The sequence below is a fragment of the Ovis aries genome, chromosome 24 (genome assembly GCF_016772045.2).
Source record: "Ovis aries strain OAR_USU_Benz2616 breed Rambouillet chromosome 24, ARS-UI_Ramb_v3.0, whole genome shotgun sequence".
NCBI lineage: Eukaryota > Metazoa > Chordata > Mammalia > Artiodactyla > Bovidae > Ovis > Ovis aries.
In genome coordinates, this window is record NC_056077.1 from 38,855,266 (window position 1) to 38,871,036 (window position 15,771).

The 15,771-nt window shown below is 56.1% G+C and overlaps 1 protein-coding gene and 1 long non-coding RNA gene across 3 annotated transcripts; one reads left to right on the top strand and one right to left on the bottom strand.

Annotated features, from left to right (window-relative positions):
- Nucleotides 1-106: 106 nt before the first annotated feature.
- LOC132658588 (uncharacterized) lies at nucleotides 107-7,035 on the bottom strand. The gene is made up of 2 exons (XR_009598427.1): nucleotides 5,379-7,035; nucleotides 107-2,078 (listed from the first exon to the last, which is right to left on the bottom strand). It is a non-coding gene; the product is annotated as an uncharacterized LOC132658588 (long non-coding RNA).
- Nucleotides 7,036-7,505: 470 nt separating this feature from the next.
- On the top strand, nucleotides 7,506-15,114 carry ZNF853 (zinc finger protein 853). Of its 2 annotated transcripts, none has more exons than XM_042239943.2 (4): nucleotides 7,506-7,660; nucleotides 7,827-8,033; nucleotides 8,808-8,930; nucleotides 11,899-15,114. In XM_042239943.2, exons 2-4 carry the CDS (start codon nucleotides 8,021-8,023, stop codon nucleotides 13,806-13,808), a joined length of 2,046 nt encoding a protein of 681 aa, XP_042095877.1. In that variant the 5' UTR covers nucleotides 7,506-7,660; nucleotides 7,827-8,020; the 3' UTR covers nucleotides 13,809-15,114. The 2 variants fall into 2 exon arrangements, with proteins under 2 accessions (XP_042095877.1, XP_042095878.1); XM_042239944.2 differs by having other exon boundaries at nucleotides 8,813-8,930.
- The last annotated feature ends 657 nt before the right edge of the window (nucleotides 15,115-15,771 follow it).

A 15,771-nucleotide genomic window follows, 5' to 3' on the forward strand; every position in this document is an offset into this window, starting at 1 on the left:
GCAAAGCAAAGAAAAAATGTAGGAAACAAAGCCACTAGGGCCACAGATTTCTTCTGTGGTATTTTTAGCAGTATGTGGGCAATTGGAAATGATGGACCTCCTGTTAAAGTAATTATGTGCCTGGCACTTGCACAATTTTATTGTTTTTACAATGGTGTTTTACATCCATTAAATATTGATACATAAGAAAACATTAGGCAACAGGGGAAACAAACTACACAGAATATATAAGAAATTACCCACTGATCCAGAGACATTCCAATTTTTAAAGTGAGTGAAGGAAATGAACAGAAAATTTATAGAAAAGAGGGGCTAACCTGGCGGTCCAGGGGTTAAGATGCCACACTTCCACTGGATTGATCCCTGCATCAGTTCAAAGATCTGCCACAGCCAAATAAGTAAATAAAGCCCAATAAATAAGTATATTTTAAAAATGATACGCGCTAAGCCAAAAACAGCGGAAACCTCTGGGGAAGATAATAGACGTGGGATGACAGCCAAAGAAGGCCTTTCCTTGTCTACACAGTTTTAAAGTTTCAATTTTTATTTTTTAACTCAATTTTAAAAAATATTCTGAGTCATAAGGAAGGACAAAACTGAATCAGTCCCTGACTCCTGTAAGTAAAAGAAGCCTGGGTCTGGCATACGCACCAGCCGATAACCGCACACAGTTTGTTTTATAAGGACAGTGTATTCATACGTCACTTGTCTAATTACCAGTAAATTTTTAAAGTGCATTTTAGAACTTCTATTTCTGGTAGTGATGGGTTAGATTTTTCAGCCAGCCCTTCTGCTTTAATTAAAAACACTGGATAACATACAATGACCTACTGACGAACCAGCAGGTTATAAAGAACATCCAGCTCAAGGCTTCCCTGGGCGGGGGGTCAGTAGTAAAGAATCCGCCTACCAATGCAGGAGACACAGGTTCGATCCCCGGTCCGGGGGGACCCCACCTGCCGAGGAGCAGCTAAGTGCCAAGTGCTCTAGAGTCGGGGAACCACAACTGCTGAGCTCATGCGCTGCGACTACTGAAGCCCCGGCACCTAGGGCCTGTGCTCCACAAGAGAAGCCAGCGCAATGTGAAGCCCGCGCGCTGAAATGGGGTAGGCCCCGCTCACCGCAACAAGGGAAAGCCCACATGCAGCAACAAAGACTCAGCACAGCCAAAGACAAGCGATTTGTTTAAAAAGGACATCCAGGGCAGATGGTAAGTGAAAGCAGGTAAGGTGCACAAAGGCACTTGTGCCCCTGAGGGCCTCAAGGATGAAGGGTTCAAAGTGGGGATCTACTAGGAGACCCATGCTCCGTTTTGCCAGAACCTCTGGGATATACCTTGAAGAACAGAAGATGGCAGGGAAGGTTGCCCTCACACTGAGCAGAGTCTGGGAAAAGCCAAAGGGAAGTCTGGTTCCTAAGAAGTGAGGGGCGGGGGCAAGTCCTCACCCCAGGTTGACAGCACTGGTTACCCCAGGACACTGCCTGCAGTGACCTCAGTCCTTAGGGGTTCCTGGACTTGCAGTCCTCCCTGGTGCCTGCGAGGAGCAAACACATTCTCTGGAGGAAAGTCACTCATCCTGGGCTCAACCCAACTACTGTCCAAGGAGACCGACTGATGTCCAGTGAGAAATGAACAAGGCGCCAAGAGTGGGGAACAGCAGATGCAACGACAGAAACAGGTTCAAAAAGTCTCCCAGTGTCACAGCTGCCAAGAGCTGGACTAAAACAGTCATGGTTAATGGCACGGAAGACAAGTGGGAGACTACAGGGGGAAATTACCAGGTAACTGAATTACCGGAGAAGGCAATGGCACCCCACTCCAGTACTCTTGCCTGGAAAATCCCATGGACAGAGGAGCCTGGTGGGCCGCAGTCCATGGGGTCGTTAAGAGCGTTGACATGACTGAGCAACTTCACTTTCACTTTTCACTTTCATGCGTTGGAGAAGGAAATGGCAACCCACTCCAGTGTTCTTGCCTGGAGAATCCCAGGGACGGGGAAGCCTGGTGGGCTGCCGTCTATGCGGTCGCACAGAGTCAGACACGACTGAAGCGACTTAGCAGCAGCAGTGTGAATTACCTAGAAGATGGGGGAAAAAAAAAAGTTAGGTAGAACTTCCAGTGGCTAAGACTCCACACTCCCAGTACAGGAGACCCAGGTTCAATCCCTGGTCAGGAAACTAAAATCCTCCATGCCTCATGGGATGGCCTAAAAGTTAAAAAAAAAAAAAAAAACAGATAAAGTACAGTATTTTAATTATACCTATGCCTTCTTCAGGGCTTCCCAGGTAGTGCTAGTAGTAAAGAACCTGCCTCCCAATACAGGAGGCATAATAGACAATCGAACCCAGGGTTCGATCCCTGGGTAGGGAAGATCCCCTTGATGAGGAAATGGCAACCCACTCCAGAATCCTTGCCTAGAAAACTCATGGACAGAAGAACCTGATGGGCTACAGTCTACAGGGTCACAAACAGTCGGACACGACTGAGTGAGCACATGCCTCCTTCAACTTAGGAAGTCCTGTTCAACGTCATTTAATTTTGTTAATGCAAATTAAAGCAGTGAGGTAATTTTTGCCCATCATATTGTCAGCTGTTAAAAAAAATGTTTGCAAGCAAGCATCTGGTCTGGTCTTTGTCACTCAGTCATGTCTGACTCACTGTGACCCTGTGGACTGTAGCCTGCCAGGTTCTTCTGTCCATGGAGTTTTCTAGGCAAGAACTCTGGAGTGGGTTGCCATTCCCTTCTCCAGGGAATCTTCCTGACCCAGGGATCAAACCCACATTTCCTGCATTGGCAAGCGGATTCTCTACCACTTGCCACCAGGGAAGCTGGAGCAAGTGTATGTGGCAGAATTATTAGCCATTGCCTTCCAGTATTCTTCGCCAGGGAATCCCATGGACAGAAGAGCCTGAGGGGTTACAGTCCATGGGATCACAAAGAGTCGGACACAACTGAATGACTAACACCAGTCATCTGGGCTTCTCAGGTGGCGCTAATGGTACAAGAATCCGCCTGTCAGTGCGGGAGACAAAAGAGACAAGAGTTCGATCCCTGGGTCAGGAAGATCTCCTGGAGGAGGAAACGGCAACCCACTCCAGTATTCTTGCCTGGAGAATCCCATGGGCAGAAGAGCCTGGGGGGCTACAGTCCATGGGATAGCAAAGAGTCAGACATGACTGAACGACTGAACACAACCAGTTGTCTGTCTCCTTCTTGATAAAGGACCTCTTTGGGGGCAAATGTTTGACAGGCAGCCCCTTCAGGGAAGCTGGGCTCCTCCTTCGGAGTGGATTGCGTGTGCGCGTGTGCTAAGTCCCTTGAATGGTTAGCACTCCCTGCTGTCACAGCTGTGGGCTCAGGTTCAGTTCCAGGTCAGGCAGAAAACAAAAGAGCAAGTTGTTGAAAGTCAATGTGTATATTAGGATCTTGACCGCATAAACACTTTGTGAATAAATACCAATACATTCTAGTTATGACAGATCTGTTGTTTCTGTCCATCCACAATTCAGCCCCCCTTCCTGCTGGTGATAGCGTCCTGACTTCACCCCTGAGGCCCTGGATCCATCGTTGACCCAGGCCTGGCTCAGCTGAGCCCTGCAGCCCCTCTGGTAGTTGCCTGAAGGTGAACCCATGAACCAATGAACCCTAATGAAACCCAACTCTAAAATCTGAGCCAGAACTGGCATAAGCCTGGGGCCAGTAAACCAAAGGCAGGGAGAGTTCATCTTGAAAGCAAGGGGGATTTAATGACCACACACATGACCAAACAGTCCAGGGTCAGCCAGCATCCTAGGAAATCCTCCAACAGAAGAAATGAAATAGACACGTTAGGGAGGAAAAAAAAATGGAGCAAAGATGACAGAGGGAGCAGGAACTAACGTCACTGTCCTCAGAGAGATGAGGGCAAGTACTGGAATCACGAAACAAGAACAGCATGCATGAGAAAAGAAGAGCTGGAGAATAGGAAAGCTCTGGGGAATGGCAGACAGAATATCCGAAATAAAAGCATTCAACAGAAAGCTTAGAAGAAAATGAAGAGAGAATCCTCCAGAAAATGTACTGAGAGGTTAAGTGATGAAAAATAGAAGAGAAGTTAAAATTGAGAGGAGTGGGACAGAGGGTCCAACATCTGAAAAACTCAAAATTCCAGAAAAGGAGGAAAGAAAACCAAGGGGAACATGATCAAAGAAATTACTCAGACTCACTTCTCAGAACAGATAAAAACATGAGTCTCCAGATTAAAGTGGCTGCCTGAATGTCCATGAGGGAATTTCAGAATACAAGGTTTTTTTTTTTTGTTTTTTTTTTTAATATATTTACAAGCTTCCGGAGAGAAAAACTGGAGGAAGACATGGCAACCCACTCCAGTATTCTTGCCAGGAAAATCCCACAGAGGAGCCTGGCAGTCTATAGTCTATGCAGTCACAAAGGGTCAGACATGACCGAGCACGCAGCACAGAGAGAAAGCATCAGTCACATGCAAAGGACTGGGTATCAAAATGGCCCTGGAAGCCCGCAGCAGCAATGCCCGAAGCCAAAAAGCAATGAAGAGGAGAGGGGCCTCCGCAGGGGTCCAGCAGTCTACTGCTCCCAGTGCAGGGGGCCCAGGTTCCATCCCCGGTCAGGGAGCTAGATCCTGCATGCTGCAGCTGAGCCCAGCACACGCCGCCCGGACCTCATACGCTGGCCTCACATCTGGACGTTCCCAGGCCACCTGTACTTCCGACCAGCTGGCTACAAAATCAGGATTCCTGTGACCCACTCGGGTTCGTTAATTCGTTAGATCAACTCACAGAATTCAGGAAAGCACTTACACTGATGACTGTCTGAGTGTGTGTCTGTGTGTTCAGTGGTGTCCGACTCTTTGTGACCCCATGGACTGTAGCCCCCCAGACTCCTCTGTTCGTGGGATTTCCCAGACAAGAATACTGGAGTGGGCAGCCATTCCCTTGTTCAGGAGATCTTCTTGACCCAGGGATCGAACCTGGTTCTCCCACATTGCAGGCGGATTCTTTACCGTCTGAGCCACCAGAGTTTGAAGCTCTCACCCAGAAAACAGGATAAAGACCAGACAAATGATTAGACAATGGGAGGATGGGAGGGAAAGTATACATGTCTCTGTGTGGTTTAAACAGTTTAACCTGCACCTTCCAGAGTGGGATGTCAATAGATATGATCTAAACTGGAAAAAGCAAGTAAAAGCATTAGAAGCACATTGTTTAGAAATAGGGCAAGAGAGATCTGAAGAAATGGGAGTGGTCACAAGTGAGGAGAAACTTTTCTTGTTGCTGCAGATTTTGTAGAACTATTTGACTTACACAACTTGGTATACGTGTTACTTTGATTAAAAAAAAAAAAAGTAAGACAGGGACTTACCTGGCAGTCCAGTGGTTAGGACTCCATGCTTCTAACTGCAGGGGGCCTGGGTTCAATCCTTGATCAAGGAGCAAGGATCCTGCGTGTTGCTGCATGGTGCAGCAAAAAAAAAAAAAAAGAGAGAGAAATTTGAAAAAAAAAAGATTGAAGGGAAGGAGAGGAAGAAAGCAAAAGAAAGGGTGTCGGCTTTGGTCAAGCCAGTGCTCAGGTGTGGACCAGAGAAAGGCTCTTGGGGAGAGCTGCCCCAGGAAGACACCTGACTGCAGGTTTGCATGATGTAAAGGTGAGCAATGAGCCTGGTGAAGGAAGAGAGCCTGCAGAGGCAGCAGGTGGGGAAGAAGGGGGAACCAAGAGTGCTCTCCCAGCAAAGCTGCCTAGAGGTGGAACGAGCTGAGAGATTCAGTGGAGGTCCCTGGTGACATCAGGCAGAGCTGTCTGGGTGGAGTGACGAGGCAGAGGCCAGGCTCCAGAGAGGGAAAGAGGGACAGGCCGATAGGGGTATGGACAGAACTATCATGGGGCATCTTTCCAGCAAGTTTGGCAGGAAAGGCAGGAGAGTGAGGTGGAGGGGAGGAGCGGTGTGTTTTTAAGATGAGAGAGCTGTGGGAATGAGAAAGTGCTGTCGGAAAGAAGCCAGCAGAGTGGAGAGGTTAAAAATTCAGTGGTGAGGGGAGTGGATCCTCTGGGCGTGAGGTCTCCTAGGAGGCAGGAAGAGGCGGAAACAGCTCTGCTCTCAACTCTCCCAGGCAGAGGAAGGGGCACGCCTGCCCTGGGCAGGAGGGAGCCAGTTCATTCATTCCCCAGACACCCGGCTAGTGGGGTGCAGTCCCACTGCCCCGATGGAAGGCCATAATTGGCCTCCTATCATGGCTGGAAGAGGCCCCCTTGGGAACCCAGATTTTTCTGCCTCCAAAGATGGGCTCTTGCTGCGCTTGTTTCTCTACGGAGGCAGATGCACTCCCTGCCCCCCGGAGCACCTCATCTGGGGTGAAGCTGCCAGACAGAGTGCCAGACAGTGTTCAGGCAAGGGCGAGAGGGGAAGCCCCAATCTCCATTCCCAAAGGGCCTGGAAGAATCCAAAAATCGGATCAAGCGGGGGCACAGGTGTGGCAGCTATGTGAGGGCGGAGACAGTAAGGGGGGAGAGGGCTGTGACCACAGGAGGACCCCTGTCCCCCTCCAGTGGGGCACCGCCGTGCTCCCCCCAGGAGCAGCTCTCTGCGGCCAGTGCTTTGGGCTTTCGGAGGGAGAACTGGAGCATCCTGATTTCAGCGTCAGCCCATCTCCAGATGAGAGAGAACAGAGTAGCCAAGGGGCGGGATATGGAGACAGAGGGACCCTTCCTAACCCGCGGGCAAGCGGCTGGGCACGACCGGGGAGGCCCGCTGTCCTGAGCCGCTGAGGAGGGGGCTGGGGAGGGCGGAGGGTGGGGGTAGCGATGGGGCCTGGCCACCCGGCGGTGCGCACAGCGCAGGGGCGCAGGGAACCAAGCTTAGCTCTCCAGTTGGCCAGGGTGGCCCCTACGGCCCCATCTGGTCCTTCGGGGTCCACGCCCACCTGACCGCCGGCCACAACTCTCCGCGCCCCCAGGCCCGTCCCCGCCACTTCAGGATCCAGGACATGGGTCCAGGGCGACGAAGGAGAGGCCTCTCTAGGGTGTGCGCAGCGGCCAGGGGTTGGGGCTTCGTGAACCGAGCGTCACCTAACTGAGTGCGACTTGAACCCCCTTTGTCCCGGGGCCGTGCCTGCCATTCAGCGGGCTGCCGAGCCCGGCTGGGAGCCTCCCCCGCACTCGCGCGGCGACAGTCGCCAACCCGGGCGCGCGGACGCGCACACCCGGAGATGCTGCGGAGCGCCCTGCGCCTGCCCCGGGGCCCCCGGCTCGCGCCCCCCGCGCGGGGTGAGTGGCCGGGCCGGGAAGGGTTAAGCCCACCGAGCTCGTGGCGGCCTAGAGCGGCGGCGGCGGCGGGGGCCGGGGCGCGGGGGACAGGATGCGGATGCCGGGGGGACTTCCTGTGCCGGCCCCCGCCGCCCCCGCCCCTGCCCCCGGCCCGGCCGCTGCCCGCTCGGACGCACGGCCGGCCGGTCGCACGCTCAGGCGGGCGGGCGAGCGCACGGGGACCCCGGCCCGGCCGCGGCGCCCGCCCCGCGCCCGCCTTCCGCGCGGCCCGGCCCGGCCCAGGCCGCCCGCCCGCCGGCTCCTGGCACCTGTGGCGGCGGGCAGATCCCTGGCCGGCCCCGCGCTGCCCCGGGCTGAAACGACACCGGTCCACCGCCCACCAGGTCCGCCCCCGGTCCGCCCTCGGCGCCCGCGCTGGTCCCGCCCTGAGCCCCGCGCTGGTTCGGGGCTCTGTCTCCCCACCACCCCGCCCCCCGCCCCCCCCGCCCCAGGGGGCCCACACCAACTTCTGCTCCTGAACTCCGCTCTGCCCCCCTTCTTTTGGCCCAGGGCGACCTCGGCAACCCTGACAGCGACAGACCGTCCCAAGTGACCAGAAAGGCCCCCCGGGTGACCCAGCGCCTTCCAGGCTCTTTCTGGATGCGGGCGCCTGGCGAAGGAGCTGGCTGAACGCTCTGGCCTTCACCTTCCATTCCCTGCTGACCACACCTCCGCGAGCGCCCAGGCTGCCCGCAGAGCAGGCGATGCTTGTGCCAGGTGAGGCCCAGGGGGGTCGGTCAGCAGAGCGGAACCGGGACGCTTTTCTTAAGAGGACTGGGCTGGATTCTTGGAAGCTAGAGGGACCTGGAGTCATCCTCTCAGGAGGCGAGGATACCGCCACCGGGACCCTGGGGGGACGCTGGAGAGGGGTGGGAGGACGCTGGAGAGGGGCGGGGAGCCCTGCAGACCTCAGGAGGCTGGGGCACAGGGCCAGGCCGCAGCCCTCCAGTCGCAAGGCTTGTAGTGCTCCAGGAACCTGGCTTCCTGGGAACTGAGGTGGCACCTGGACGGACTCACATGGCCCAGAACTGGCGGTCTGCTGGTGACCTGGGAAGACTGGGCGAATCCCCAGAGCACCTTGGGAGGCAAGAGACCAGGGGATTGAACAGACTTGTCCATGCTTTGCGGGGGCCAGGGGAATGTGAGATGGAGATGGACAAACAAGTCTTTTTTTCTTGTAAACTTTCCCAAACGTCCCTTCTGGGAGTGTACCTAGCCGTAGTCTCTCACCATTGGTGTTGAGCAGCTGCAAGGGGTGCCCCAGGCAGGAGGCTGAACACGGGCCCTGCACAAAGTCAGGAGAGTCAGGACTCCCCAGCCGGCCCTGGGAGCAGGGCCTCCAGGCTGCCCTTGCTAATCCCTTTCCCGGCCGTGGACCACACCGTCCTCCTTTCTGGCAGGGGTGAGCTGCCGACTTGGGGGCAGCAAGGCATCAGGGCCCCTGGCGCGGGGCTCCCCGCCAGTCTGAACAGCTTCCTTCCTTCCCCTTAGCACAGCCAGCTCCCCAGGATCTTGGCCTGACCGCCAGGATGAAGGTGAGGAGGGCAACCAGGACCTTCGTTCGGAAGCCTCGCCGTCTTAAAGATGGGGGCCTGGGGCCTGACACCCACTCAGGTAAGGGGCTAAGGGTGGGGGGCACCTCTGACCTCCTGAACGAGGAGATGGTCCTCAGGTCCCTGGCGAGGATCCTTTGACTAAGCCCCAGGCCTGCTGAGAGGGAGCCCTAAAGGTTGGCAAGCAGCCCGCTGTCTGGGGTGTGGTGGGCAGGCTGCACCCCCTCATTTCTGCAGGGTCACCTCAGGGTTTTCTGAGGCCACCGTCGGGCTGCAGTGTTGCTGGTGAGGGCTGCCTCGCGGCACGCACATTCTCAGCCCTCGTCCCCCACCTGCACGCATGCTGACTGGGAACCGCTGCTGGTTCCCAGGGCTCACACAACCTCCGTTTCCTCCCGCTCTCCCTGATTCCAGACTCAAGGTCCCAGATTGAATTCAGGGGCTGAGGGGCACGCTTGTCACTGGTCGTGTGGCTTTTCTTTTCTCTGTGGCCTCTGGTCTTGCCCTTTTCCTTGACTTCTGCCTGCTTCCATCCATCTTTCTCTCCTTTTTCCCAGAGTCAAATGTGGCCTCACATTACGTTCCAAGACCTGCCCTGCTCCCTACTCTTGGCAGATCTTCCAAGGCGGCCATGCTCACGGGAGCCACTTCCCTACTCTGTGCTTTGAGAGCACTGAGTGAGGGGCTGGGCAGGGTTGAAAAGAACATGAAAAGGACCAGAGGGACGAGGCGTTGGATGGGCATGTGTGGACTCAACTAGCACCCTTCCACCACACACACCCCCACACCCCCGTCCCCCCACCGCCAGCTTCCCCATGTGGCTTGTGAGATCAGAGTTCCCAGACCAGGGATCGAACCCACACCCTCTGCAGTAAGAGCTCAGAGTCCTAATCACTGGACCACCAGGGAATTCCCAGGACTCTTGGCTTAAATACTCAACCGACAAAAATCTCGTGAGAGCAGGCACATCAGATGACACTTCAGTATACATTTACCAAAATATCGTTGGTAACAGCGTGCAAATGCCGTGAGAAGCAGGGACTGGTCATTTGGCCAAGCACTGTCCTAGAAATGAGAGGACCTACCCAGAGGGGTGATGAGTCCCGGCTGCCCCCAGAGGTGGGAGGAGAAGGGAGTGCCCGTGTGACCTTGGATTTGCTGAGACAACAGGTTGTCTGTGATGGTCTGTCTTCCCTCACTTCCCGCATACTCCCACCTGGTGTGAGTGTGTAAGAAAAATGCACTCACTGATCCATTAGCCTAAGCGAAGGGTCTTGGGAATAGGTTTTCTAAGAGGTAATTATTTACATGTAGATATCCCTTGATTTTATGAAATCAGTATATTCCTGGAAAATCAGCCAGAAAGCAAAATTGGGTCAACCAAACCTCTACTTCCCATTACAAAGCTGAAAATATGATGCTATGGGAAAAACAAATGTTGAATCAGACTTGGGAATGGAGAAGGCCTCCTTGGATTTTCTGATAGCCCAGCAGTATGCTCAGAGTGAGAAATTGCATGTGGGGTTTGTGACATGTAGCAACGAGCTGAGTCCTGTATAGCCGAGTTTACTCTGCATTGTGTACCATGCTGGGGCTGTGTGTTTATCCCCTCTAATTTTTCGCAATTTCTCCAAAAGGGGTTTAGCTCCTTTAAGCAGATGGGGAAACTCAGGTTCCCAGGGGCTAAGTAACTGGCCAGTTGCCACTTAGACTTGGGGCTGTGAATTGTTCCTTCCCATCTGAGAATTAACAGCCTAAAACCACTTCCAGCCTCAGACTTCCCTGGCGGTCCAGCGGTTGACACTCTGCATTTCTAATGCAGGGGACTCGGGTTCCACTCCTGGTTGGAGAACTAAGATCCTACATGCTGAGTGGTACAGCCAAAAAACAACAAGCAGACCACTTTCAGTCTAAAGGCTATTTCAGATGGAGCTAGTTGTATCCCTGGTATTAATATTTCCAAACTGCTTGCTAATTTTCAAACTAATTCCTACCCCACAGGGAGAGGGATTTTTCAAGCACCTACTAGGGGTAATGCCGGGGCCCTTCCTGCTTGACTCATTAAGCTGGCAGTGTGGGGATGACAAAGGTATGTTCCAGCCCTGGAGGGCCCTGAACCTGCAGGAGGTTAGCCAGCTGCTACCTGGTAGAATTACTGGGCACCTCCTACCTGGAAACCTCGTTCTCTCTGACTTCGCTGATTTTTAGAAAGTGCCATGGAAACACTTCCAGGCAGCCTGACAGAAACTCTTTATTATGTACAGAGAGGGTGAGTTTCATTCATTTCAAGTGTGACCTCTGACTGAGGTCAGAGTTCAGCATGGGCTTGTGGCTTAGCCATGGGAATGGCAGGTTCACAGATTCCTCTCGGATGGCGGTTAGGCCCAAAGGACTTTTCAGGGAGTGGTGTTGGGGAGCCCCAGGCACCCAGGGTGGTGTCACTGCCAAGGTCTAAGCATCGACCCTGTGTGGAAGAAGGCCCCGAGGCGAGGTTGGGGGCCTGGGGTCCAGAGTGATGTGACCAGCTAGCTGTTCCTTGGATACATTTCTAAGCCAGCTCCACACCACTGGGCATTTCCCTTTCTATCGTGCTGCCGTTGTCATTCAGAGAAGGCGATGGCACCCCGCTCCAGTACTCTTGCCTGGAAAATCCCATGGACAGAGGAGCCTGGTGGGCTGCAGTCCATGGGGTCGCTAAGAGTCGGGTACGACTGAGCGACTTCACTTTCACTTTTCACTTTCATGCACTGGAGAAGGAAATGGCAACCCACTCCAGTGTTCTTGCCTGGAGAATCTCAAGGACAGGGGAGCCTGGTAGGCTGCCGTCTATGGGGTCACACAGAGTCGGGCATGACTGAAGCAACTTAGCAGCAGCAGCCGTTGTCATTTGGGGGTCCCTGCTGAGGGCTCAGGAGTGTATCATAGAGTGACTGTACATGGGGGAGGGTAAGGAAGGACATCATGGGAGTCTGAACCAGAGGGCTGACTCCAGATCTTTCTCTCCTGGCTTCCTGCCATTCCCACTCCAGGTGGCAGCGGTGGGAGCGAGAGTCAGGAGGGAGAAAATGCTCAGGAGAGGAGCAGCAGCCCACTGCGGCCAGCAGTCTCAGCTCCCAAGCGGGCCAGTGAAGTCGCTGAGGAGACTGCACCAGGACGGCAGAAGCTGCAAGCCCGACAGTTAAAACAGCAGCAGGAGCAGCAGCCACAACTGCAGCCGCACAGCCAAGGGCCAGGGCCTCAGCCAGCGCCGCAGCAGCAGCAAGATGGGCAAGAGCCGCTGCCCCAGCCGCAGCCAGAATTGCAGGAAGAACCCCAGTCTGCGCAACAGGGGCCGCTGAAACCACGGCTGCGGCTGATGCCGCGGCAGAAACAGTCACGGGAGCAGCACAGGCAGGTGCGACGGCGGTCAAGGCTGCGGCAGGAACGGTTCCAGCGGCAGGAACTGCAGGAAAAGCCCCCGTGTGTGCAGTATGAGCAGCAGAAGCAGCTGCAGCAGCAGGAACAATCAGAGGTGGGGCAAGTGCAAGAACAGCAGCTGCCACAGCTGCAGCAGGAGCTGCAACAGGACTTACAGCAGGGATGGCCACAGCAGCCGCAGCAAGCGGCACAGCAGCCGCAGCAGCTACAACAGCAGGAGCCATTACAACCACAGCCGGAGTCACTGCAACCACAGCAAGAACAGTCACAGCAGCTGCAGCAGCAGCAAGAACAGCTCCAGCACCAAGAACAGTTGCAGCAACAGCTGTTGCAGCAGCAAGAGTTACAGCGGAGGCAGCAGCAAGAGCAGCAGGAACAGTTACCACAGCAGGAGCAGTTACAGCTGCAGCAGCAGTTGCAGAAGCAGCAGGAGCAGTTGCAGCTGTTGCAGCAGCAGCAAGAACAGCTGGAGCTGTTGCTGCAGCAGCAGCAGCAGTTGCAGCTGCAGCTGCAGCCCCGGCCTCTAGGGCCGGAGGACGAGGAGGAGGTGGAGCTGGAGCTCATGCCGGTGGACGTGGAGTCTGAGCAGGAGCTGGAGCGCCAGCGTCAGGAGCTGGAGCGCCAGCAGGAGCAGCGGCAGCTGCAGCTCCAACTGCAGGAGCAGTTGCAGCAGCTGGAGAAGCAGCTGGAGCAGCAGCTAGCGCAGCCGCTAGCGCAGCCGCCGGAGGTGCAGCTGGAGCTGACCCCGGTGGAGCCTGGAGTCCACGCGCCAGAGCTGCAGCTGGAGCTGACCCCAGTGCCGCCCGAGCTGCAGCTGGAGCTGGTGCCGGCCGCCGCGGGGGCGCCCGCCGCGGTGGTGGTGGCGCCCCCGGGCTACGTGGTGCTGCAGGAGCTGATGGTGCTGCCAGCGGCCGTGTCGGCCCCCTCGATCGTGGCCGTCCCGGGCCCGCCGAGCGGCGCGGCCCTGACGCCGGCCCGGCCACCGCGGCGGCGACGGCGCGCCCGGGACCGGCCGACCATCTGCGGGGAGTGTGGCAAAGGCTTCAGCCGCAGCACGGACCTGGTGCGCCACCAGGCCACGCACACGGGCGAGCGGCCGCACCGCTGCGGCGAGTGCGGCAAGAGCTTCTCGCAGCACTCGAACCTGGTGACGCACCAGCGCATCCACACGGGCGAGAAGCCCTACGCGTGCCCGTACTGCGCCAAGCGCTTCAGCGAGAGCTCGGCGCTCGTGCAGCACCAGCGCACGCACACGGGCGAGCGGCCCTACGCCTGCGGCGACTGCGGCAAGCGCTTCAGCGTCTCGTCCAACCTGCTGCGCCACCGCCGCACGCACTCTGGCGAGCGGCCCTACGCCTGCGAGGACTGCGGCGAGCGCTTCCGTCACAAGGTTCAGATCCGCCGCCACGAGCGCCAGCTGCACGGCGCTGGCCGCTCCCGGGGCCTCGGGCTGCTCCGCGGCGCGCGCGCGGCCGCCGGGGGTGCCCCGCGCGCCGAGCCCGCGGCGGACAAGGCGCCCTGACCCAGGGTCGGGGCTGGGGACGAGGGCGCCGAGGTCGGGGAGGGCGCCGCTTCCCCTGCACCCGGGAAGCACCGCGCGCGCTTGGAGGTCTTGACCGCTTGCCGCAGCATCCTGGAATATCGCTGGGATATCGCTGGCATCCTTCTTCCGGGCCAACTGAGTGACGGGCCAATTCACCCTCGGAAACACTCCAAGGGAGGATATCGACGAGGCTAAAGCGGCACGGAGGTGGCACATTACTGCTCACAGCACGTGGTTCAGGGTCGTCTGCAGGTACCAATAGGTGAGAAGTTGGCCAGTTTCTCCCCCGGGGAAATTGGACTTGACTGGAGTTGAGAGCCATGGGGGGAAACTCCCAACGGCAGGTCGAGACGGTGGGTGACATTCGACAGAGCTCCAACACTAACCAGGGAAGCCGACATACGTGGTAAAACACACGTAAAAGGGTCCTGGTGAAAATTATTTCATGGGGGAAGAGGAAATTTATCTGCACTACATAGAAAACTGATCAAGGCATTCAGTTATCCTCAGTGGCTTTTGCCTTCAAAATACTTCCGCTAATGAAAGTTCATCAGGGTGGATGAAATTCTGATGTAGATGTTTTATGTTCATTAACACAAGGTCCCAGCGTCCACTGGGTCAATGTGCGAAGGCCAGGAAGTGCACTCTGGGCGAAGGTGAAACCGTCCGTCCAGGGCCACACCCAAACAAGCCTCCGAGGCAGGGCTGGGGCTCCCAGGCTCACAGACGGTCCCTAAATCCTCTTGAATAGAAGCCAGGGGCGGAAGCAGAGGGCATCCTGTGAGTGCTGTCCAAGGTCCTAAGGGGTGGTCCCTCCATCGCTCCCAAAGACCTCCCCTTAGCGCCCACCTGCCTTGCCTTCTCAGAAGCCAGTGCACCCACTGCGGCTTGGGGGCTGGGACCTTGAGATGCAGGGGCAGGTTCTCCCAGGCCAGGCCGCGCAGAGGGCCAGCCCAAGTAGACCCTGCCTCGTCACGGGGGGTCAGAAGGAAAATGCTGGGGACAAGGACGGGAGGCAACAGAAATGCTCTTTATGGCGATTTTGTAAACATCTGGGGGTCAGTCGGAGCAGCAGCAATCTCGATGTCTTGTGGGAGGGCAGGGTGATGTTATGGGGGCACCTGATACCTCTGGTCCTTCCGGCCCTTCCTGCTCCTGACTCCCCCACGTGGCTCCTTAGACGCTGCCTGACTCCCCTCCCTGCTTCTCCTTTACTAGCACAGCCTGCTCCGTTTTACCAACGTGTTGGTAAGTGAGAAACAAAATAAACAAAAATGAGGAAATACCTTGTCCTGTCTTTGTGTTTTCACCTCTGGATTTTATGGGGCTTCATTTCTCTGTCACATTTTGCCCACTGCTTTAGAAGCAGACAACTTCATATTTAGAACAATTCCCAGCTCTGCACCCCAGACCCTTCCTTCCAGACGGACATTCTTGGCCAGGGATGGGCTTATTCAGTAAAACTCTCCTGGGAGGGACGGGGACCAGAAAGTGGATGCTGGAGGAAGCCGGTTTGGGGCGTCTTCTCCAGACAACTTTTGAAGCGTCCAGTCCAACGGCAGTGTGGACTGCTGTGACGGTGGCGAGTGTGCTGGGTCACCTGGAGGGGTGTCGTGAGGACTGAGAGCCCTCCCATCCCCGAGAGCCCCTGGCTCTAAGACTCAACAGTCAAATGCTCTCAGATGCCTCTTTACCATCTTTGTCTCCCCTTGTCATCCAGCTTTTGCTTTCAACTGTCCTGCCCTCAGCTTTTCTTTGCTAGATGACCCTGGGGCTGCTGAAGCCTCTTGACCCACCTGTGCGGAGAGCTGGATGTACCTGGAGATTGCCTCCCCCATGGTGGCTCCGGGCCAATGAGAGACAGGTGTGGGAGGGCGCTGCAAGCCAAGCTCCTCCCCTTCCAGCCAGCACCCCCGGAGGCATGGATCATGGCCAAGCTTGT